Here is a 21,697-nt window from a genome sequence, read left to right as displayed (position 1 = left end):
ACTCCGGAAAATTAGCTATCTTTTTTCACTTCACTGAAACAATCAAAGTAGCATAACATTTTTTTAATATTTAAAAATCTATCAATTAAATTACTAATCACGTAACATAAATTCAACAATTTTGCAACACACCATTTCAGACATGATGTTCAGTGCTGTAAACAAAACAATTAACTACAGGAAAAAAATATTCCTAAAAGACAAAACTTCGTGAGTTGGAGCTAATATGTAGCGGCAACGGCTATACAATATTATCAATTCGATTATTCAGAAAGAAAGGTTCCGTAGTTCATTACGTATTTTATTATCAACGCACTAATTTATGGGTTGTTGAAGGTTGATATTATGCCGAGCTTATACTGCTTATTAGATTGATGTATAATAAGTCAATCATTATCAATCATCATCAATAGATCTTTTCTTTTTTTTTCAAGAATTTAATATGGTCTCTTAATATGTAACACAGTTCAATTCATGAGGCAGTTTTAGTACATTCCTTGAATTCAAAAATAGTTGCTTTCTTATCTACCTCCAACCATGACATCATTCAACTTAACAATATCATCATTTATTCGGTTTTACTCAACTTGATTCTTATTATAAAATACCTTTCTGCTAAAACTGTGAAGATCACTGTAGTCTACTACCAAAACTCTCCCACTGCAATGACTCATCTTCAGTTCTCTCCAGCCACAATGCTCTATATCTCTTTCTCTCGTGTAGTTCAGATGTACAAAGTTTTTGTTTCCACATCACAGACACCTCAATCCAATGCTGCTCTCGCAGTGTTCACGTGCCGAAACGGCACGGCTCAAGTTCAAGCTCAACAATTCTCTCTGTTTATCCACCATCATCACCACCACGAACACAACAATCGCTGGGAAGTTCCGCCTGAAAGGGTGGTCCCCCCTTCGAGACTCCCACACCGCAGTCACACCCGCCACCCGAGATAAACGCTGTCCCAGTACAAATGCCGGTTTCAGCCAATGGAAGCGTTACAGTTCCGCGCAAGAAGTCGCGTGCTGCGGATGTGCCTCCATACAGTGCCTCTATATTTTGCTCTTTGAATCTAAGTGTAGGTGGATTCTCGAGTGATCAAGTGACTATTTACCTCTACTACTACTATTATTACAACCAAGTGCACTGTGCAGTGAATACGTAACGATGCATCCAGCGTTTGAAAATGCCGGCATTAGCAAGGGTCTGGAAGTGTGGCGCATTGAGGTGAATATAGAATACCGCGAGTTTGTTACATGCACAAGGTCACCACAACACAGGCCAAAAAAACCGCATCAAACTGTTCCAAAACAGGTTTTGTGTGCCTGAATGAAAGGCAGAAACATCAACCACACAATTTTGAAGATGCGTTGCGGTTAGAAATTCGCGAACCAGCAAACCAGCGGCTCGCGATGTGATGCCGGAAGCGATAAAGCGCTTTAAATGGCCACGAGGGGTCGCTGTGTGTGTAAGTGTGCGTGTTTGTGAGCGAGTTTTTTATTCGGTTAAGACACCGAAATCGATTTCGGTCCTATTTCGACACGGTTCAGCAGCAAACACATAAAAAACACACAGAAGATGCAATGAGGAAAACTGAAACGACGGCCCTACTATGGCCAAGGGAGTGATCGTGAGGGACGTGTACGGTGGCAAGATGAAATGGTGATGTGCCAGTTTTGGGCACACAAAAATCGATGCCACCAGACTGGCGTAATGCTTCACGACCATCCCATCGGCACGGAGAAAAACAGCTCCCCATGGAGTTCCGCACGACACTGCGCACTCCCGTCAGTATCTAATCCAACCGAGATGGTAGTAAATAATAATACCTGACTCACGGATACGCTAACCACAATGTTATCTGTTGCGATGTGGTTGGGCTGATAATTATCAACCATGCGTGTTACGTGCCGTTACGAATCGACGCTGAAAAACAACAGAAAAAAGTGACAACGTTTGCAACAAAGACAAAAACAATGTTGTTGGTGTTAACGGAAAGCGACTTCTTCTACGGGGCGGCAAGTCGGTTCGGTCTTGGCAGCTTTATAAATAGACGACGGCAAGCAATACATCAAACGCAGCTCCCCCAACAGTACAACTGGAATGCATTAATGTACGCCAGATGTTTTGTTTACATGGGAGTAGAATACTGTTTTTCGGAGGAGTATTAATCACTTCCCCTTTTGGATGTTCATTCTAGTTGCGGGAGGATATTGCTAGTGCATAATATATGGTTGGACACAAGTGACTAAAATACTCTTCAAGATGAAAAAGATCTTATCACATAAACATATTTCTTGGATGCCCTTTAAGATGAGAAAGTTCTTCCTGTTATGACATATAAACTCAACATTTCTTCAAAGAATTCAAAAATGACCAGCTCATTCGATCCATTTGATTGAAAGCATTTAACTCGTCATGTTCTGAACGGGCGTTACCTTAATGGCTAATATGACGCGCAGTACCCAAGATAAGATAAGATACCGAAATGTGTCATATCGATCGTGTGTACTGCCACTGATATCTATGCTCCCCCAGACGAGAACCCCGGTCTTACAAACGCAATTACCATGCTATCTGGCCATAACGCAATCCACCCGATGTCTTTTTTTTTCTGGGGAATTTCAGTCGGTATATTTTTAGCGAATGCGTGTTAATGTGAACTTTGCAAAACCTGCACGCATGCTGTTTACAGCAAGAGCTTTATATCCCCCTTTTCGTTTTCTTGGCAAAGTCTCATCTGGTTTGTTTAATTAATTCCACACGACTAATCTACACTCAAACAGTCGTCGCACTGTGTACCCACCAGTTCAAACAGACCATTTCCGTTGGTTAGTTTGCCTTCCAAAAACCCCTAAGAGTTTTGAGCTGAAAGGCGGAACCGCGATCTTTTCTAAGCTGCGATCCATTTAACTGCCGCTGCGACCTTGTGAGTCATGGGAAATTCAAACCGCTCGGAAGAAACGTTCGTCATGGATCGCTAATGACTTATATAGAAGGTTGATTGTTAATTTTCCACACGTAAACCTGCTTATCGTACTGAGCTACTGTTATGAATCACTTCTAATAGCCCGCCGGGCGATCGTACGCATTATTTACTTGCAGAACTTTGAGCCCGTCCCGGTACCGGTAAAAGAGTATGGCAAATTCTACACCGGTGATTCCTACATCGTACTGAATGTAAGAGTTTTCAAACTCTTAGATCTGAACCTCGTTTTTGAGAAATAAACCCCCCCCCCCCCCCCCCCCGTTTATCTTGCAGACGAAAGAATCCAAGAGTGGCATACTCTCGTGGGACGTCCACTTCTGGCTTGGGCTGGAAACGTCTCAAGATGAGGCCGGTTCGGCGGCAATTCTAACCGTCCAGCTGGATGATCGTCACAACGGCGCCCCGGTTCAGCATCGTGAGGTGCAGGATCACGAGGGTTCCCTGTTTCTGAGCTACTTCCCGGGCGGTGTGCGCTACGCTGCCGGTGGCGTCAAGAGCGGCTTCAACGAGGTCGAAACGAATGCGGCCGGCGAGAAGCGTCTGTTCCAGGTGAAGGGCGCAAAGAATGTGCGCGTCCGCCAGGTGCCGCTGACAATTGGGTCGATGAACAAGGGCGATTGCTTCATACTGGATGCCGGGTACGATATCTACGTGTACGTGGGAGCTTCCGCTAAGCGGGTGGAGAAGATAAAGGCGATCAGTGCTGCGGGCCAGATTCGCGATCAAGATCATGCGGGTCGTGCCAATGTGCACATCCTAGGTAGGAAGTTTGAATGTCTCTTGCCTAATCCTTGAAATGGAATTAATAAGGCCCTTTTGTGGTAAGCAGATGAGTTTGCAAGCTCCGCGGAACAGCAGGAATTCTTTGACGTGCTTGGTGAAGGTTCTCCCGACGCTGTGGCAGAAGAGTCGGAGTCGGACGAAGCGTACGAACGGTCCGACTGTAAGGCGATCGCTCTCTACCACGTGTCGGATGCTAGCGGATCGCTCGAGATCACACCGATCGGGGAGCGTCCGTTGAAGCAGAGCATGCTGGATTCTGATGTGAGTAGATAACGTCTTCATCATCACACCGCTCAAAGTTGCCTTCTTCAACTTCTCAACAATTCTCTCCCGTTCAGCAGGACTGCTACATCCTCGACACCGGGGCAGGCAGTATCTACGTGTGGATCGGCAAGGGTGCAACCGGTCAGGAACGGTCCCAGGCAATGGTGAAGGCGCAGGAGTTTATCACCGCCAAGGGCTACCCGGTTCACACCGCCGTACATCGCGTGGTGGAGAACGGAGAAACGACCGACTTCAAGCAATTCTTCGCCAGCTGGCGCGATAAGGGCATTAGCCATGCGCAGCTCATCAAAACCGCCATGGGCAGCGGGGACGAGTCGGATGCGGAGGCCGAGTTCGATCCGGAGGTGTTGCACACGTTCAAGAAGAACGGTGGCCGTGCGCTCGGCTTCATGCCGGACAATGGTCAGGGTGCGGTGGAGATATGGCGCGTACAGAACTACGACCTGGAGCCGGTTGAGCCGGATGCGTACGGTACGTTCTACGCCGGTGACTCGTACCTCGTGCGGTACGAGTACACGGTCCGGGCCGGTGGCCACGGGTACATCGTGTACTTCTGGCAGGGCAAAACGTCCAGCACTACGGAGAAGGGTGCATCGGCCATGCACGCCGTCCGCATGGACGATGAGCTGAACGGGAAAGCGATTCTTGTGCGCGTCGCTCAGGGCAATGAACCGCGCCACTTTATGAAGCTGTTCAAGGGCAGAATGGTGACGCTGTTGGGCGATTACGGCAAGCAGTCGGCGGAAGATACGAAACTGTTCCGCATTCGCGGTACCTGTTCCGATGATGTGCGAGCGGAAGAGATGGCCCCGACGGCAGCATCGCTAGCGTCGGACGATGTGTTCCTGCTGAAGACGGCGGGCACCGTGTACATCTGGCACGGTGTCGGTGCGTCCGATCTGGAGAAGGATATGGCGGCCAACATTGCCGGTGTGGTTGCGCCCGACGCAAGTGCCGAAGTTGTTGCGGAAGAGTCGGAACCGGAGGAGTTCTGGGCAGCGCTCGGTGGAAAGGATGAGTACGATCGGGAGCTGGATCCGGCTGGTGCTCCGTTCCTGACGCCCCGGCTGTTCCACTGTCGCATTCTGTACAACAAGAAGCTGCGCGTCGAGGAAGTGCCACACTTCGAGCAGGAGGTAAGTGTGCTATTTGAGAGCTTAGGTGAACTTTACCTCAAATTAACTAATCAACTCTTCTCCAGGATCTCAACGTGGACGATGTGATGGTGCTGGATGGTGGCGACGAGATATACTGCTGGATCGGTAACGGTGCAACCGAGGAGGAACGCAGCAAGTCGATCGATATGGCCCGCCAGTACATCCGTACCGATCCGTCCGAGCGGTCGGAGGAGACGGTCCCGATCGTTGTACTTAAGCAGGGCGCCGAGCCGAGAAGCTTCAAGCGACTCTTCCCCACGTGGGACGATGCTTTCTGGGAGGTTAGTCGTTAGTGAGCGCTTGCCCCGACCGGTTGTTGGCTTAACAGTGTGCTACTAGCCGTGTGTAAACCTGGTGTAGGATATACTATGCTATTGTAACCTCTCTATAATTTCGATTGCTTATCGCTAACAAAATTATACTTTCTCCTCAGTGCACGGTATCTGCTCGTTAATTGGTTTGCGTACGTTTTGGGTTGTAATTTGTGAGCTGTTACGTTACGATTATGCTGCTGTATTAATTCGTATTAATTCGCTTCCCCTTGGGTAACCTATGGAATGGTTTGTTTTAGATGTGCAATGTGTGCAGAAGAAATCAGTAATCAAGCACAACGCATAGTAGTTTATGGAAAAGTTTTCATCTCTCGTCGTTCTATCTCTTTCTTTCTTTTTTACAGAACCAAATGTCATACGAAGCGTACCGGCAGCAGGCTTTGGAGCAAAACCAGCATGCTGCTTAGATACGCATCGACCATTCATCCACTATCACGTGTCATTTCGCCCGTCACGTGTCATACTCGTATATGCACCATTACTACCTTGCTACATTTAATCTGTACGTTTATTACGAACGTTCGCACAAAGGAATAAAACTGTGTTTGAAGTAAATGAGCGTGTTTTAACTGTGTTTCTTTTTATAATTAATTATAATTTTAAAAAAGGGTTTTGAAAAAAAACATTTACAAAGATATGCAGCTTGCAAGACAAGTTGCTCACTTGCTTGTTACGGTAAGGCGTGAGCTAATATCACTCTGGCATAAGTAAAGATTACTCCACGACATGTTTGTATAGTGCGTCTTAAGGTTTGTAATATTATAAAAACATGTTTATTGGTGTATCAATGTTGGTTAAACTTTTCCTTTTGTAATAGTCTATGACTACCAAAGAGTGGATTTTGCCTCAGCAGAATTTCGCTTCCTAGGCATAGTAGCCTATGCTTTCTTTTGTAATAAATCAGTTCATAGTTAACCACCAAACGAGCAAGTTGGCTTTTATTTGCTCTCCGTTTAAACTGTAACACTTTTCTAATAAGGTTTTCCAATTCCAATTCCAATTCCAAAATTTCCAATAAATATTCCAATTCAATTTTTAGTGCCTTTCATGATACTAACCCGTTTTCCACTATAGAGATTGACAGTTGACGGTTGTCTTGTCACCACTACATACAAACGCCTCTATTTTTCAACCTGTTACTATTACGACCTGGCAATGAATTATAGCTAGTACATGTTTAAAGATATTTGGATAAAAAAATATAAAATATTTCAAAAATATATGAAATGTGCATGTGTGGTTTTTTCTATACTATGTGCAGTTAACAGCTCGCGAGGAGTTATCTTTAGTTTGACCAATATTTTAAATCACCGTCTTATAAAGAAGTACACTTACTATTGCACTATATTTTAACTAAACAAGTTACAGGAAAGCTAAGAACAGTTTATTGAAAAATCTCAATTTTTATTTCACTATTTTACTAGTTATTGTAATGATAAGACCTTCTGAGTCCCAAGAATTCTTTTGAGTTTGGGTCTTCTAAAACACTGTACCTTGAATTTTCGGGATCAAAACTAAACGTTTATTTCAAATGTACCTACTATTTTTTTTATTATTTTTTTAGTTTAGTTTTGCCATTCAATTGGCATAACAAATGGCGTAAGATTTGTGTAACGATTCACTAATAAAGTTTATGCAATGGCTCTACTATGAATTGTCCGTCATAAGAATTGGGTGAGAAAAGCCATAATCATCTTGCTCTATACAATAAGACCCCATTTTTTCTTATCTTGTTCACCCTTATTAGATTTATTGCACTAGATACTGGTAAACTTATCAAAAGGTGTCAAAAGTATGATGATTGTTTGCAAACGTAGGGGCATGATATACGAACCCGAATGAGCGCTGTCTTGGTATTGATGTCTACCAAAAAGAATAATTATCGATTAAATGGTGTTACCAAAAAGAGAAACAAAAAGTTGCCTAATGAAAGGTATTATCATTAAATCAATTAACTCTCCGTCCTCTTTTTTCTTCCTCATGGACCCCCTTTTTACTTAACTCAACGACTTTCTTCGGGCCTGGCCGATGTTAGCTGACCGAGGCTTGCCTATCAGTGATATGAGTGGTTTACATATAGCAGAAAAAGCTATTTTGAGAAACTTTGAGAGACTTGGTGCATACGGAGCTTGAACTCTTGAAGGACATACTTATTGGTCGCAAAAAGGTTAAATGCTCTACGAGACCGGCGTAATTAAACAAACTATAATTTTTTGAGACCAATCAACAAACACTGCAGCTATTGGCTGACTTCATTAGTCTTTAAAACATCAAATGAATTATTTCTAACTTTGCCACTATTTTTAAACGCAAAATAACGGCACTCCATTTCAAATTGGGGGCATGATCGTGTATTATTTATTCATTGTATTATTTCGTTCGCAACGGATACCTAACCGTAAGTTTAAATCTTTTCTCCAGCAGCAGCATTAGGTCGGTGTCATTCCGGTTGCATACATCTAGGCGCGCGCACCCAGCTAGCCGCCCTACTCAGCCGCCTCTATATCATCGTGCAAGTCACTCACGTCCTCCTTGTTCGTGAGCTTGTCCCGCAGCTCGACGCACTTCTCCGAATCGTCCCGGAACTCCTCCGGACAGGCTAGGGTAAACTGACGCCACAGGCAGAACACAAAGTCGAACCCTTCCGGGTTGCACTTTGCCTCGTCGCTCGGTACGAAGGCACCGTCCGTTAGCTCAACCTCATCGAAGCACTGCTGGATGAAGCCTTCCGCGAGCGGTACCTTCCACTCGATGGTGCTCATGTGCTCCAGCACTACCTTGGCGAGGTCGGTGTGCAGCAGTGCGCCGTTCTCGTCCGCAATACCCTCCTTCTTGGCGATACACTCGGTGATGCAGTTCAGATGTTCTCGGTTTTTGATCAGTTCTTCATCTAGACGTCGTAGGCAAAGAAATCGATCGTTTTTCATACGAACAGACAAGAATGCTACTCTAACATCACCAACTTACGAGTGGTTTCACCCAGACCAAGCTCCTCCATGCAGGCAGTCCGGACTTCAGCGAACTTGGCATGTACTTCACTCTTTTCGAATCCATCGTTACAACAGCGCATCGTGGCATCGCGCTTTATCCTCGGCGCAAATACCGATCGCTCAAATCGTCCTGCTGCGACACTGGCCACTACGAGCGCACCGACAAACAGAATCAACACCTTTCCCATCGTATGTCTGAACTTACTGAACGAGTATGGAAACACTGCAACTGTCCACCAGAACCTACTGGCAGTGCTTTTATACACGATGCAACCGGCCGATGCGGTCGATAAGAGTCAAGCTTGATCGTGGTGCTGATCGTACATTAATTGCCATCTCCGCAATGCAATGTCGCAGCGGTAATTACGCTGACGATGAGTTTCTCACAATTGTTGTAAAGCGGTTGTAATCTGTTCAATACTCCACGTGTGAGAGGAAGGAAATGAAGTTTACTTCGTGTACAAACAAACTCTTTCCGATCTCCACGATCCGACCCGGCCCCTGCCCCTAATCGAGGCGAGTCAAGTGAATCATATCTCCAGCGCTTGGAGAGAACCGTACATTTGTAGGTGAATTACCATTTTCTCTTACACAATAGTTCTGTTGACCTGTAGAATTAACACCGAGCACACAATCACGGCCGATCGCGAAGTCTGACCATGTCATTTGTTCAGTTACAGCCGTGCTTTCTTCCCGTTGCCAGTTTTGTAGACATAGGCATACATTGGTCGGTTTTCGGTAATTCTATGGATCATTGACCTGACCGTACGTAACACGAATCAGCCAAAACAACAACAGCCACAGCAACGCAACCAGCCTAACTGGAAGGGCCAGTTTCTAATGGTGCAAATATAAGTTCCTAGGAAAGTGATATTTATTTTCTGCTTTATTTTCTGCACGCAGCCAGACTGGGTCGCTGGATGGGGGTCGATTGGTCCAGAACAGAGAGCATAGACGAATCTGCTGGATGAGCCAGTCATATGTGGCGAAGGTTGTTGTGAGCTTTCCCAATCTTACGGCCGGGATCTTACGCCCATCAATCATCAATCTTTGTTATGGGGTGGGCAAGAACAAAACTGTAGAATGGAGACAACGAACAAGCGCAAAAAATGAAGCACGATTGAGCGCATTAAAAAGGGACTGAGTTCTAGAAGTATTTTCAGTGTTTTGATATTTTTGACAAAAAATATAGTAAAAATTGTAGATATAATTATTTTTTTACGATTCCTCCGCAGAAGTTTAAAGAATTGGCATATTGTCTCAAATAATTTTAAAATCGTAGCACAATTTGATGATTACATAATTAATTATTTGGGTTTTTATAATAACATCTGAAACGTGTTATTGCTTTATTGAATTCTTCCAAATTGTATCTATTTTATTGAACAATTAATGCTCCAATTAATGGTTTAATGGTAACTTGTGTTTCCTAATAAACAAACAAAAATACAAAAGCTCTAAATAAGGAACATCTCTAACATCTCTAATCCATAATGTCTAGTTATGGTTCAATAATCAACTATCAACTAACAATTGGAATATTGCTAAAAATGTATTGAATTAATTCATAACACTCGAGAAAATTGCAAAAGATGAGACGAGAATCTTAAGACAAACAGTCAAATAGCCATGGGAGAACTTGTAAAGGATCCTATAATTATAGAATTTTTCTTGAGAAAAGTAACAACTCACTCAAAGTACAACTTAAAAAAAATCAATCTTAACAGTATTGTTTAATTTTTACAAAACATTTCTTGATGATTGAATGATTAAGAATTGTAGCGTTACTTCTTTTCCTGCTTCCTGATAGCCTACAGTACAAAGCACTTGATCTCTGATCTCCGCACAAATCAATCAGAGCTTCTAACTAGATCTCTTACCTCGTTCATCAACACACTAAAAGATGCAGATCACCGGGAAGAACGCAAAGCATAATAATCTGCACAAACATAGACAGAGCAAAAGGAGAGTGAGTGAAATAAAAATACATATCTGCCAGACACCTTCGCCGCTCTGTTTGCTTTTACCATTGCAGCCTTCCAGGGTATATAAAGCATCCCAAACATTCGAATGATCATCAAATTCAAACAAGCTCTAGAACGGAGCTGATCTTCTCGTTCTGCAAACAGTGTTTAGGTGATTCTTTACATCATGCTGAAGTTGGCACTTTTCGTCGGTTTGGTTGGGTGTGTGGTTGCGTACGATTTCCAGGATTCGTTCTACAGTAAGTGCTTGTTTTGATTCCGAATATTGAATGATCATTGCTAAATATATTTATTTATCTTTGAAATAGATGAGGTCTTGATGGAAGATTTGCTGGACAATGCAGATGAGCCCGTCATGTTCGGTCGGTTCCGTCGCTCGGCGTCTGAAGTGCAGGATGATAAGTGCAAGCGCAAGTACAAATGCTGCAACGACGCCAACACGGAGAACATGGAAAAGATCCACGAAATCAAGAAGCAGTGCTTCATGGAGGTGCGCAACAAGAACAAGGCCGATGGAGGTAACCATGACGAAGCGGTTTTAGCTATTTGTTTTCCCAATACCAATTTCAAATCACTCTCTTCCAATAGCTTACGAACCGGTTGACTTCTTCTCGTGCGAACGGCTCAACAAAACCAAGATGGAAGTGATCTGCGCCATGGAGTGCGTCGGCCGCAAGAAGGAAGTCGTCAACGAGGACGGTACGCTGATCGAGCCGAAGCTGATGGAGTTTGTGAAGAGCAACTTTGCGGCGGACGACTGGCAGCAGCCGCTGCTGGCCGGACACATCGAAACCTGCGTCAAGGAGGCCAAGGAGAAGGCGGCCAAAATGCCCCGGGAAGCGGGCCAGTGCAGTTCGGAAACGTCCAACTTTGGGTACTGCATGTGGCGTCAGATGGCGCTGGCCTGCCCGAAGGATAAGCAGGTGGCCAACAAGCGCTGTGATCGCATCCGCGAGAAGCTGGCCAACAATGAGCCGCTGCACTACTATAAGGCTGAGCTGGAGGATATGTAAGGTTTTTGTGAGTGATGCGTGATAAGACAAACACAAAACAGGACGCACTGGGTTATCGAAATAAAAGGCAATGATGCAAAAAGCATTCAAAACATGTGAGATTTCTTTATCATAAATTAGATAAGTCGTTTTATTGCAAATAATAAGTTTATTACGCTCGTTTTTCTAATTCAACCTATCGGACATAACACCCCCAACGCCCCAATAAAATTCGCTAATCCATGCCTAGGCTTTTGCGGAAAAGAAGTTCCAGGCTAGGCGCCCATCGCCTTACTGTCTCGCCAGCTTGATATCTACTCCCGAATAATCCCAAAAATGCGCCTCACGCCACGCAAAAACTGGCCATTGGTTGGTCGGCCTACACGTCACCCGCCATAGCGTTGTATCGGAATTCGGTCGAAATGCGGAACGCAATAGATAACTTGTAACAAATGCACGCGAAAGAGCTAGACCACCGATGAGTTCATAGGCGCTAGGCCTGGGGAACGTTTAATCGGAACTACACACACACGCAAAAACAATCCGGTTCATTCAGTGGGAGTCTACAACAGTAAGCCAAACTTACTACTCCTACCCATCCCGTTGTTATCTCGTTATGCGATGTTATTTTGGAGGTTTCGATGTTTTTCCCCTAATTTTTAATCAAGAGGAGGATCATCATTCGGTTTGACGAGTGATAAAATGGATACCAAATTCCAGTAGTTTATTTCTGTGACAAAGGGAAGGAATGATAACAAACTTACACATTACCATCACACACGATATTGTATTGGAGGTGGCCTAAAACATTAGGTTCACTTAAAACTGTCCAGCACGGGTACAAGTCCGTTTAGTTGAAAGGTGACCGCGGGACTAGTTATATCTTGAAAGAAGCATTTAAGTGATCTTGTAAAACTAGAAGTGAAGTGTTACTAGTGGAATAAAGAAACAAGCAAAAACTGTGAAGTGTAAACTACAATAAAAGCTCGTTTTAACGTGATCTTCAAGTGAACAATAGTTCCCAAAACAAAAGCCACACAATGTTTAAGCTTCTCCGACAACTCCCAGTGCGCCATCACTCCTCGAAAGACACGCTAACGCGTGTGGTGTCCCAATACGGCGTAGTAATTAAGCGAAGCTTCTCCAACGACCACGACCCAATCGTAGATCTGCCCGGGCTGGGAAAGCTCAAAGGTTCCTACACCAAAACTGCCTGGACGGGGGCACCGGTCCAACAGTTCCTGAACGTACGATACGCCGAGCCCCCGGTCGGTAAGAACCGCTTCAAGGCACCGATCCCTGCCCAACCGTGGGAAGGCATCCAGGACGTATCGGTTCGGGGTCAGGGAGCACCGTGCTACGGTGATCTGAAGAAGCTACCGAAAGATCAACTAAAATCGTCCAACCTGGAAGATTGCATTAGTTTGTGCGTGTATACGAAGGACACTACCGCCAAGCGTCCGGTGGCGGTTTACATTCACGGCGGTGGTTTCTACAGTGGTAGTGCCGCCCAGCATCCACCGGAGTACTTGCTGGAGAAGGATATTGTGCTGGTAGTGCCACAGTATCGGCTCGGTGCGCTTGGGTTTATGTCAACCAAGACGGAGACGATTCCGGGCAATGCGGCTATTATGGATGTGCTGTTGGCGTTCGAGTGGGTTCAGAAGCACATCGAGCATTTCGGTGGCGATCCGACGCAGGTGACAGCCATTGGACAGTCAGCCGGAGCGGGCATACTGTCTTCGTTGCTGTTCAGTCCGGCCCTGAAGGAGTCGTACTTTCAAAAGATCATTCTCCACTCGGGAGCTGCTTTTGGCAGCTGGCAGTTCGATCATAATGGGGAGCGTAATGCACGAGACATTGCGCGGCGTGCTGGGTTCGATCCGAAAGCACCGCTGGAGCAGGTGGAGGAGTTCCTGCTGGAGGTGGACACGTACACGCTGCTGAAGGCGTTCATGCATCACAACGTGAGTGGTTTTTATTTTCTTATTTTGAGTGATTTTATTACAAAGTCCCCTTTTCGATGTCAGTGGCAAGGTCTTCACAAGGGAATCAACAACACCGGTGGTCGTATGACGATCGGGGGTCCATCACAGCTCTTCCCCAAAACACCGTACGAGGTGATGAAGGCCGGTGGTGGCAGGAAAAACATTCCCATGCTTACCGGTGTGGTGAAAGACGAGGGTACGTTTGCGCTGGTGGACGTGTTCACGATCTTGAGTGCGCTGAAGCTGCACGACAAGAAGGACTTCCTGCGGTACGATGTGATCGAGGACATTCAGCGAATTCTTGGTACGGTTGAGGTGTCGTGTTCGGTGACGCCACTCGCCGTGAAGAGTATGCTCGATATGGAGGCGGCTGCTAATGGGGACATCTTGAAGATGGTTCCAGGGCTGATCGATGTGAGTGATCGTAACGCTCGTGAAGCTTGCTCCGTTTATATGACAAAATTAACTCTTCCCTGTTCTTCAGCTCTGTGGAATGCATCTGATCAAGTCAAGCGTGCTGCGACTAGCACAGTACAACAGCCGCCACACGCCGGATCGAACGTTCGTGTACTCGTTCGACTACCGTGGTGAGCATACCCGGTTCGGCTACGATCAGGACATCAGTCACATCCCGTTCGATGGAGGTGTGCACCATACCAACGATCTACTGTACCTTTTCCCTTACCCACCCACCGCTGCCCAGCTGAACGAACCGGACACAGCGATGGCAAAGAAGATGGTCGATCTGTGGTCGTCGTTCATAGTGGAGGGCGTTCCCAAGTCACGCGATCTTCCTCACTGGCCAGCGTTTAATCGTAAGTTTAGGCCACCGTACCTATAACCATACTAACAACTCTACTAATTCTCACCGGCTGTGACTTGCTCCGCTTGCAGAGATCTTCGGCCCGTACGTTCACCTTGACCGGGAGCTTACCATTGGCAACAACTTCCTGGACGAATTCACGGTCAACGCTGACGCGGCCCGGCGACAGCGGCAGCAGCAAAAAGAATCATCCGCACCCGCGGACCGCGGCGTCACAACACAGCAGCAGGACGAACTAATCCGGCAGAATCTTACCCAGCAGCAGCAGCGGGTGTAGTGTGACGGGGTTGTGTTAATCCACTTTGGCAAGTCTTTCCGATAACAAGCAGACAAAAAAACAGTACAAACAATACGGAAACCTGTGACGAGGTTTAGCTGGATACCAACAAAAACAAGTTATCTATTCTTAGATGGCGAAGGTATCATTTACCTGAAGCTGATAATGAAGATTATTTGATAACGGCAGTTCAACAAGGAACTTCTGCCATATTCGTACGCACTTTTTACCCCTAGCTAAGGTTTTTTTTTTAATGGAGTTCGTTTTGTCAGGTCCATGATTCATTGAAGTTAGATTAAAATAGAAAAATATGTAATAAAATACAGTAGTGATAAGTAATACAGACAATAACTAAAATAAAATTAGGCAAGTAATAATTGAATTCCATTGCTGTCTTTCCGTTCATCAATTTTCCATATAAATCCACAAATATTAAACACTCTATAGATTAATTATCAAGTTAAGAGACAAAATCGAACACATCAATGAGTTCTCTGGGCCAAAACAGGTCCATAAATGGTGATATGCCCCCGCGATATCTACCTAACCTAATGTAGATTGTTCTTCTGCCAATTCATCACCCCGTAGTAGTAATACCCAAGAAGAAGTAATCTATGCAGTGATACCAAGGGATTACCGGGATAAAATATATCTCTAGAGTGTCCCCAACAAAGGCTTTAAATGAGCTGACAAGTTCCATCATGGGTACCATCCCAAAACATATATTTAAGAATATTTTCGGAAGCTCTTTTACGTCTCTCTGAGCCTTTCATTAGTTGATGAAACTTGATTCGAATTTTAATTCAAAATGATTGGAACACAGAGCTTCACCACTGCACCAAACGAAGACATCAAACGCCTCTTTGGTGAGCGCAGGCGTCACAGAGAACTCTACACTCTTCAATGTGAGAGAATATGTGGAGCTCCGTGGTATGCATCGAAATAAAACCAACGGTACCGAAACTCATCTTTACAATTATGTTCAATTAACCCGGAGAGCGTCCGTCCTAGCCCGCGCATAGGCTTGAGACTATGGAGGTAGGTTTGAGAGTAAGGAGCTAAATTGAGCAAGCAGAGGTGCATTAAACGTGCGGAGCTGTATTGAGCGTGCGGAGCTACAATACGCTTACCGAGTTACTAACTGGGCACACAGTACTGTATTGAAAGTACGAATAGAGTCCTCATTTCTCATTGAAAGATGAACAATATAGAGAGGTGTACACTGAGTTAGGAAATGGATGAGCTAAAACTCAGCACAAAGAGCTTACATGATTATTTATACTGTTCACTCTTCACTGTTACTATGAATCACTCTGTTAGAACTCCCTGTTAACACTGATTCAGAAAGTAAACTATCTGGAAAAGTGATCTCTTAATTTGAAATCGCTCTTCAAATCGAATTCAACTCACTTAAAAGAGTGCCTACACTCATATCTATTGAATAACTGCTTGAAAAGAGCCTCTTTTCTCAACAGAATTTCTCTGATGTGTGTGACACATATGGTTCATATCATCAGTTCTTTTACACACAACTGCTCCTAAACGATCTTCCCCAGACGGGGTGGCTTAGTTGTACACCGCCAAAGTACACTGAGCCAAAGACTACGTACCTTAGAAAGAAAGAAGCCACTTGTCTGACCTAGTCGGCAGCCAGCCTTTATTGTGCTGCTATCCCACACCCTGAAACCACCGCCCATTGGATATCAATTTATCAGAAGAAAAAAGGTTCACACAGCCCGGAGACCGGAGACCAAGCAAAAGCAAAAAATCGCAAACCTTGCGTGCAAAACGAGCAACAAACCCCCCTTATCTTTTGGCACCGGCAAGCTAATCGTCTTAAGCTAATGCAGATTCGCGAAAAATTCGACGGCTGCACCGGCCTGCTTGAACAGAGGGGGAATTCGCAGGTCCGCTCAGTTTTGCAATGGCCATCAGCATCAGCAGAACGCTACTGCTCCGGTCGCATCGCCCGAGCAAGCTGCTGACCGTACTGTGCAGCTCCAGCAAGCGCTACTCCACGATGGCGGGTCCGGAATCGACCGACCTCAACCCCGTGGTCGAGCTGCCCGGGCTGGGGAAGCTGAAAGGCTCAACGACACGTGGCGCCTGGACGGGCGTAAACATCCTGCAGTTCCTGAACGTCCGCTACGCCGAACCGGCCACCGGTGAGCGACGGTTCAAACCGCCCGTCCCGGTACAGCCCTGGGACGGGGTGATGGATGTGTCCGAGCCGAAGCTCGGCTCGCCGGTGTACAAGCGCATGAAGCTGCTGACGGAGGAGCAGCGCGCCCAAAACCTGGAGGACTGTATCAATCTCAGCGTGTTTACGAAAGATTTGCGCGGCCGCAAACCGGTCATAGTGTACGTGCACGGCGGCGGGTTTTACGACGGTGCGATCTTTCACTACCCACCGAACTACATCATGGAGAAGGACGTGGTGCTGGTGGTGCCACAGTATCGGCTCGGTGCGCTTGGGTTTCTGTGCTCCAACACGAAGCAAATCCCGGGCAATGCGGGCGTGATGGATGTGGTGCTAGCGTTCGAGTGGGTGCAGAAGTACATCAGCCATTTCGGCGGTGACCCAGGGCAGGTGACGGCCATGGCACAGTCGTCCGGGGCGGCGGTGGTTTCCAGCATGACGTACAGCCCGCTGGTCAATACGGAGCGGCTGTTTCAGCGGCTCATCCTGCAGTCGGGCAACTGCCACGGGTCGTGGGTGTGGGACCGTAGCCCGGAGCGGAACTGCCGCGACATTGCCGGCTTTGCCGGGTTCGATCGGAAGGCACCGCTCGACCAGGTGGAGCGCTTCCTGATGGAGCTGGACATTTTCAGCCTGATGAAAGCGTTCACCCAACATTATGTAAGTAAGAGGAAAAGGGACGATGATCGGGGGACACTGCATTAATGGATCTCCTTTACTGGCCACGCCGTAGCGCCTTCGCACCCCGAACGGTACCGACACGATCGGGGGCGCTCGTATGGTGTTCAACGACCCGAACGGGCTGTTCCCGGAAAACCCGTACTTCATCATGCGCAAGGGCGGGGGGCGCAAGAACATGCCGCTGCTGACCGGCGTCACCCGGCACGACGGCACGTTCGCGTTTCTGGAGGTGTTCAACATACTGCTGTTCAAGAAGCTGATCGGCGACCCGCACATCACGATCCACCGGATGGTGGACGAGGTCAACCAGGTGCTCGGTGTGGACGATCCGTCCTGCACGGTACGCACGCTCACGATGGCGCAGTTCTTCACGCACGAGCAGCTTGCGTCGGGCGATTTGCGCCAGCTGCTGGCCGGGTTTTGTGATGTAAGTACAAGCCTCGTGCTGAAAATAGTTAGAAAAAAAAATCATTAAATTAATTCGCAATAAATTCCCACAGCACACGGCGGACGTACTGATCAAGGGTCCGGTGTTGAAGATGGCCCAAAACAATGCGATGTACCTGCCGGACCAGACGTACCTGTACTCGTTCGACTATGCCGGAGAGCATACGCGCTTCGGGTACGGCGGCGACACGTCGGCCATCCCGTTCGATGGCGGCGTACATCACTCGAACGATCTGATGTACCTGTTCCCCTACCCGCCGAACGCCGCCCAGCTGAACGAGCGGGACACGGCGGTGGCGAAGCGCATGGTCGACCTGTGGACGTCCTTTGCCATCAGCGGCAAGCCGGAAGCGAACGATGTACCCGCCTGGCCACCGCTGAATAGTATGTTTAGACAGTGTTTTCTTCAAAATTATTTAAATTAATTGCCCTTTTTTTCTCTGCAGACGTTCTCGGACCGTATCTCAAGATTAACGAGCAGTTTACGATCGGGCAGGACTTTAGGGAGGAGTTTACCGTCGCGATCAAGAGCCCGGCCGAGATTCAGAAAAAGAAACCCCACCCAAAACCAGCGCAATAGGTGTGGATTGGGATTGGTGTTGGGATTGGGCGTCACAAATGAGAGAATAAAGTGTGTGAATGGTTGATGTTTAAACTAGAGCTGATTTCCCCTTTGCTAAGCGGGGGATGGTGCGCAGCATTTATTACACGTAATAGTGGCCAGCCTGTGCCAGCGTAACTCGTCACCGTTTTTCCCCCCATTCCGGTATTTGGTTAACTCAAAACAGCCCTCAAATAGGGCCACAATCCCCCTACACTTCGCTCCAAAAAACAAAACAGTTGAACTCATTTGGTACCGGGTGGGAAGGTGGTCCCTTCCACAGCCTGTTGCTGCTGTCTAGCGGCGTCTCAGCACCGGATTGGGATTGTCCTCCACCACGACCGTTTTGGTCATCACGTCGTAGATCGAGCGGTTCTGCCGGAAGCACAGCAGCAGCAGACACATCGGGAAGAAGAACGCTATCACGACGTTCTTCACCACGGCCCGGGCAAACGCACGGCCAAAGCTGGGCGTCGTGCCCGGGTAGAGCAGCGCCCGCAGCGGCACCTGATTGCTAAGCAGGCCGGGCTGCGGTTGCGGCTCGAGCACGGCCACCGATTCCGCGTACACGATCCGCAGCCCCATCAGCATCTTGCCGGGCGTCGCGCTGCCCGGTATGACCTGCACGTGGGCCGTCCACACGGCCTCGTAGATGCACACCGCTATCTTGATACCGATCTCGAGAAAGATCAGCTCCGAGGTGAACGACAGCAGCTCGGTGTAGTCCTCCTCAAACGAGTTGCGAATCGCGTCCAGGTCCATGTACAGGCTGGGAGGAAGGTGGGTGGAGAAAACGTTGATAAAATTAAGATAAAATAAATTCCGCGCCCGGGTTGCGATAGCGGGCAAAGGTCTGCCGATTGGCTTCGGTCTTGCGTCATCCGGCCTGCTACTTACAGATCGATTTCGAACGCATCTATAAACGCGAGCGTGGTCATTATCTTGAGGAGAAAGATTATCGCAATATCGATGGCTTCGGCGGCAAAGCGTTTCCACAGCGGGGCAATTACGTACTCATATCCACCGTGACGGTTGATTGCTGCAGAGGGGTGAGCGGCACCACAGGGGAAGGATATCAAGCCAAAAACAAAAATCGATTTAATTACACTAATACTTAATACCCTTCCCGGTTCGATTCCACCACTTACCATCATCCGGTCGGGTGGGATCGGTCGTTTCCGTACGCCCCCGGTTTCCGGCACCATTCGTGCCCTGTCCGGTACCGCTTCCGGGCGCCGACGTTCCCCCGCCGTTCGCCGCTGCTGTGCCCGCACCGCTCATAAACTGTCCCATCATGCCGGGTCCAGCCGCCTGCCCGTTGTTTAGCTGAAACAGCTGCGGATAGTTGTTCATCAGGTAGTAGGGGAAGTGGGCGTGCAGGTGGTTCTGCATTTCCGCATGGTACACCCATGTTCGCAGCAGCTCGAAGTAAATCTGTTTGGACGATTTGGTCAGATCCAGCTGCGGCCCACCGTCGACGGGACCGCTGTCTTGCTTCTCTTTGATTGTGTCCTGATTTTCGGCCATGGTGAGCGGGGTGAAAAATGCAACGAAACGCGGGCGTGAATTTGTGCCCTTTTAGATTTTCCTCTGCACAAGCAAAACACGGACACGGCGAGGGTTTTGTTTTTGTTACGGCAATGTTTTTTTCCAGCGCACAAATCCAAACAACTGAGTCAGTGCAACTGTGACTGTGCACAGTGGGTGCCGCTGGCGTTCACGAACACGAACGCATTTAATATTGTGTAAATAAACAAATGGTTTAAATTTTATTAAAAAATCGGCTTTTAATACCTATTTTTTATTTTTATGAAGGAAAAAGTAAAGGATACAATCATGCTGAGTGAAAATACGACATTATTTGAGAAAACAAACCGCATCAGAGTTTGAAATGTTTAAAGGAGCTTCTAAGCTGCTTAGGAGTGTATGGAAAGCTTTATATAGAATGTTGGGTGACAATGGTCGCATATGAGCGTCTGAATATACTAGTGGTGGGAGCTCGGATTCAGACCTACCCGATTCCGATTCCATGTTCAGAATCAATTCCGGAACCGTTTCCCGAGTCAATTCTGTAGCCGATTCCGGAGATGACTCACGAGCCGATTCCACAGTTGACTCCAGAGTCGATATCGGAGTCGCCTCCGGAGTCGGCCTCAAAATCTATTCCGGGATCGGAGTTGGATCCAGAATCAGATTTGGCTCCGGAATAAAAATTGGCTCCTGAATCGAAATCAACCTGGAAATCGCAATTTGCACCGGTAATGGCATCAGAATTAACTTCAAAAATGAACCTTGCTCCAGAATGCGAATCAGTTCTTGAATTGAAATAAGAAGTTTTAGAAGTAAAATCAGTCCATAATTGTCGATAAGAATGGATCGTTTACTAGCAAATTTTGATTCTTTGCGGCTATCAATATTTATCATCGTTGGACTCAAACGCCTATTCTTATGATGATGCCGAAACCGACTCCGTTTCGAAGCCGATTCCGACTCCGGAGCCGAATCCGGAGTCGATTCCAGAAACTATTTCCGAATCTACTATCCGGAATCAATTCCAAAAAACTTCGGAACTAGCGGGAACCGAGTCCGGCGAAAGCTTCATTTTCCCATCATTGAAATATACTAAAAATAGGTTGAATTAGACCGTCTCTAGAACTGGCCGATTAAAATTTCGGCCTTTCATCCCAATGTGTTAGCCAAATACTCTACAAAAATCCATAAATAAAAGTGAATGAGAATAAATCGGTATTTAGCGATGAAGAAAAAGTGGGTTTTTTGCAGTGTTAGTATTAAACTTCACCCTCATTTATCAAAATTGTTAAAATTTTAGCATTTTTTTATTATTCTCTAAATCATTTCTTATTCCCGGGTTTACTTTTTTATATACATTTTTAGCATCGTCCAATAGCAATCTCGAAGCGCATGGAACCGATTGTTTCAATGAAAACCGCAAACTATGCTGCTTGTACCGTGTAAACAGGCCTTTATCGCATATTTGCATGATCAAATTTAAATTACATGTATCTGCTCGACCAGCTCACAAATCTCTACCAAACTTCGTTTTTACGTGAAAAATGTTTTTATCTACCAATTAAAATTAGCTAAAAATAAATTTATATTACAAAATGTCACCCTCACGACACCGTGGGGCGCGCCTTCCGTGCACCGTC

At 46.6% G+C, this 21,697-nt stretch overlaps 4 protein-coding genes and 1 pseudogene across 6 annotated transcripts; 3 read left to right on the top strand and 2 right to left on the bottom strand.

Annotated features, from left to right (window-relative positions):
- The first annotated feature begins 877 nt into the window (after positions 1–877).
- Positions 878–6,098, top strand: LOC120955806 (gelsolin-like). Of its 3 annotated transcripts, none has more exons than XM_040376984.2 (7): positions 878–1,224; positions 3,103–3,177; positions 3,260–3,746; positions 3,816–4,030; positions 4,108–5,190; positions 5,256–5,492; positions 5,645–5,881. In XM_040376984.2, the coding sequence occupies exons 1-7, from the start codon at positions 1,165–1,167 to the stop codon at positions 5,663–5,665; spliced, it is 2,178 nt and encodes a 725-aa protein (XP_040232918.2). In that variant the 5' UTR covers positions 878–1,164; the 3' UTR covers positions 5,666–5,881. The 3 variants fall into 3 exon arrangements, with proteins under 3 accessions (XP_040232918.2, XP_040232916.2, XP_040232917.2); XM_040376982.2 differs by lacking the exon at positions 5,645–5,881 and adding an exon at positions 5,888–6,098 and having other exon boundaries at positions 880–1,224; XM_040376983.2 differs by lacking the exon at positions 5,645–5,881 and adding an exon at positions 5,888–6,098 and having other exon boundaries at positions 881–1,224; positions 4,111–5,190.
- Positions 6,099–7,871: 1,773 nt separating this feature from the next.
- Positions 7,872–8,766, bottom strand: LOC120958453 (uncharacterized). Its single transcript, XM_040381285.2, has 2 exons — positions 8,511–8,766; positions 7,872–8,433 (listed from the first exon to the last, which is right to left on the bottom strand). Exons 1-2 carry the CDS (start codon positions 8,719–8,721, stop codon positions 8,030–8,032), a joined length of 615 nt encoding a protein of 204 aa, XP_040237219.1. The 5' UTR covers positions 8,722–8,766; the 3' UTR covers positions 7,872–8,029.
- A 1,828-nt stretch (positions 8,767–10,594) lies between these two features.
- Positions 10,595–14,980, top strand: LOC120958455 (glutactin-like; annotated as a pseudogene).
- Positions 14,981–15,571: 591 nt separating this feature from the next.
- Positions 15,572–18,506, top strand: LOC120958201 (glutactin-like). Its single transcript, XM_040380828.2, has 4 exons — positions 15,572–17,458; positions 17,532–17,906; positions 17,980–18,310; positions 18,373–18,506. Exons 1-4 carry the CDS (start codon positions 16,523–16,525, stop codon positions 18,504–18,506), a joined length of 1,776 nt encoding a protein of 591 aa, XP_040236762.2. The 5' UTR covers positions 15,572–16,522.
- A 63-nt stretch (positions 18,507–18,569) lies between these two features.
- LOC120958202 (protein FAM8A1) lies at positions 18,570–20,216 on the bottom strand. The gene is made up of 3 exons (XM_040380829.2): positions 19,676–20,216; positions 19,425–19,566; positions 18,570–19,296 (listed from the first exon to the last, which is right to left on the bottom strand). Exons 1-3 carry the CDS (start codon positions 20,052–20,054, stop codon positions 18,825–18,827), a joined length of 993 nt encoding a protein of 330 aa, XP_040236763.1. The 5' UTR covers positions 20,055–20,216; the 3' UTR covers positions 18,570–18,824.
- Positions 20,217–21,697: the final 1,481 nt, after the last annotated feature.

This window comes from Anopheles coluzzii, chromosome 3 (genome assembly GCF_943734685.1).
Source record: "Anopheles coluzzii chromosome 3, AcolN3, whole genome shotgun sequence".
NCBI lineage: Eukaryota > Metazoa > Arthropoda > Insecta > Diptera > Culicidae > Anopheles > Anopheles coluzzii.
Note: the sequence above shows the minus strand (reverse complement) of the source record. Positions and strands in the feature narration are given on the sequence as shown.

Bases quoted from the DNA above. Each gene is read 5' to 3' on its own strand.
- LOC120955806 (XM_040376982.2), top strand. From the start codon at position 1,165: ATGCATCCAGCGTTTGAAAATGCCGGCATTAGCAAGGGTCTGGAAGTG. The intron at 4,031-4,107 runs GTGAGTAGATAA...TCTCCCGTTCAG, and splicing joins AGAGCATGCTGGATTCTGAT to CAGGACTGCTACATCCTCGA. The intron at 5,493-5,887 runs GTTAGTCGTTAG...TCTTTTTTACAG, and splicing joins GGGACGATGCTTTCTGGGAG to AACCAAATGTCATACGAAGC.
- LOC120958453 (XM_040381285.2), bottom strand. From the start codon at position 8,721: ATGGGAAAGGTGTTGATTCTGTTTGTCGGTGCGCTCGTAGTGGCCAGT. The intron at 8,434-8,510 runs GTAAGTTGGTGA...TACGACGTCTAG, and splicing joins TGGTCTGGGTGAAACCACTC to ATGAAGAACTGATCAAAAAC.
- LOC120958201 (XM_040380828.2), top strand. From the start codon at position 16,523: ATGGCCATCAGCATCAGCAGAACGCTACTGCTCCGGTCGCATCGCCCG. The intron at 17,459-17,531 runs GTAAGTAAGAGG...GCCACGCCGTAG, and splicing joins AAGCGTTCACCCAACATTAT to CGCCTTCGCACCCCGAACGG. The intron at 17,907-17,979 runs GTAAGTACAAGC...AAATTCCCACAG, and splicing joins TGCTGGCCGGGTTTTGTGAT to CACACGGCGGACGTACTGAT.
- LOC120958202 (XM_040380829.2), bottom strand. From the start codon at position 20,054: ATGGCCGAAAATCAGGACACAATCAAAGAGAAGCAAGACAGCGGTCCC. The intron at 19,567-19,675 runs GTAAGTGGTGGA...ACCCCTCTGCAG, and splicing joins TCCCACCCGACCGGATGATG to CAATCAACCGTCACGGTGGA. The intron at 19,297-19,424 runs GTAAGTAGCAGG...CCTTCCTCCCAG, and splicing joins GATGCGTTCGAAATCGATCT to CCTGTACATGGACCTGGACG.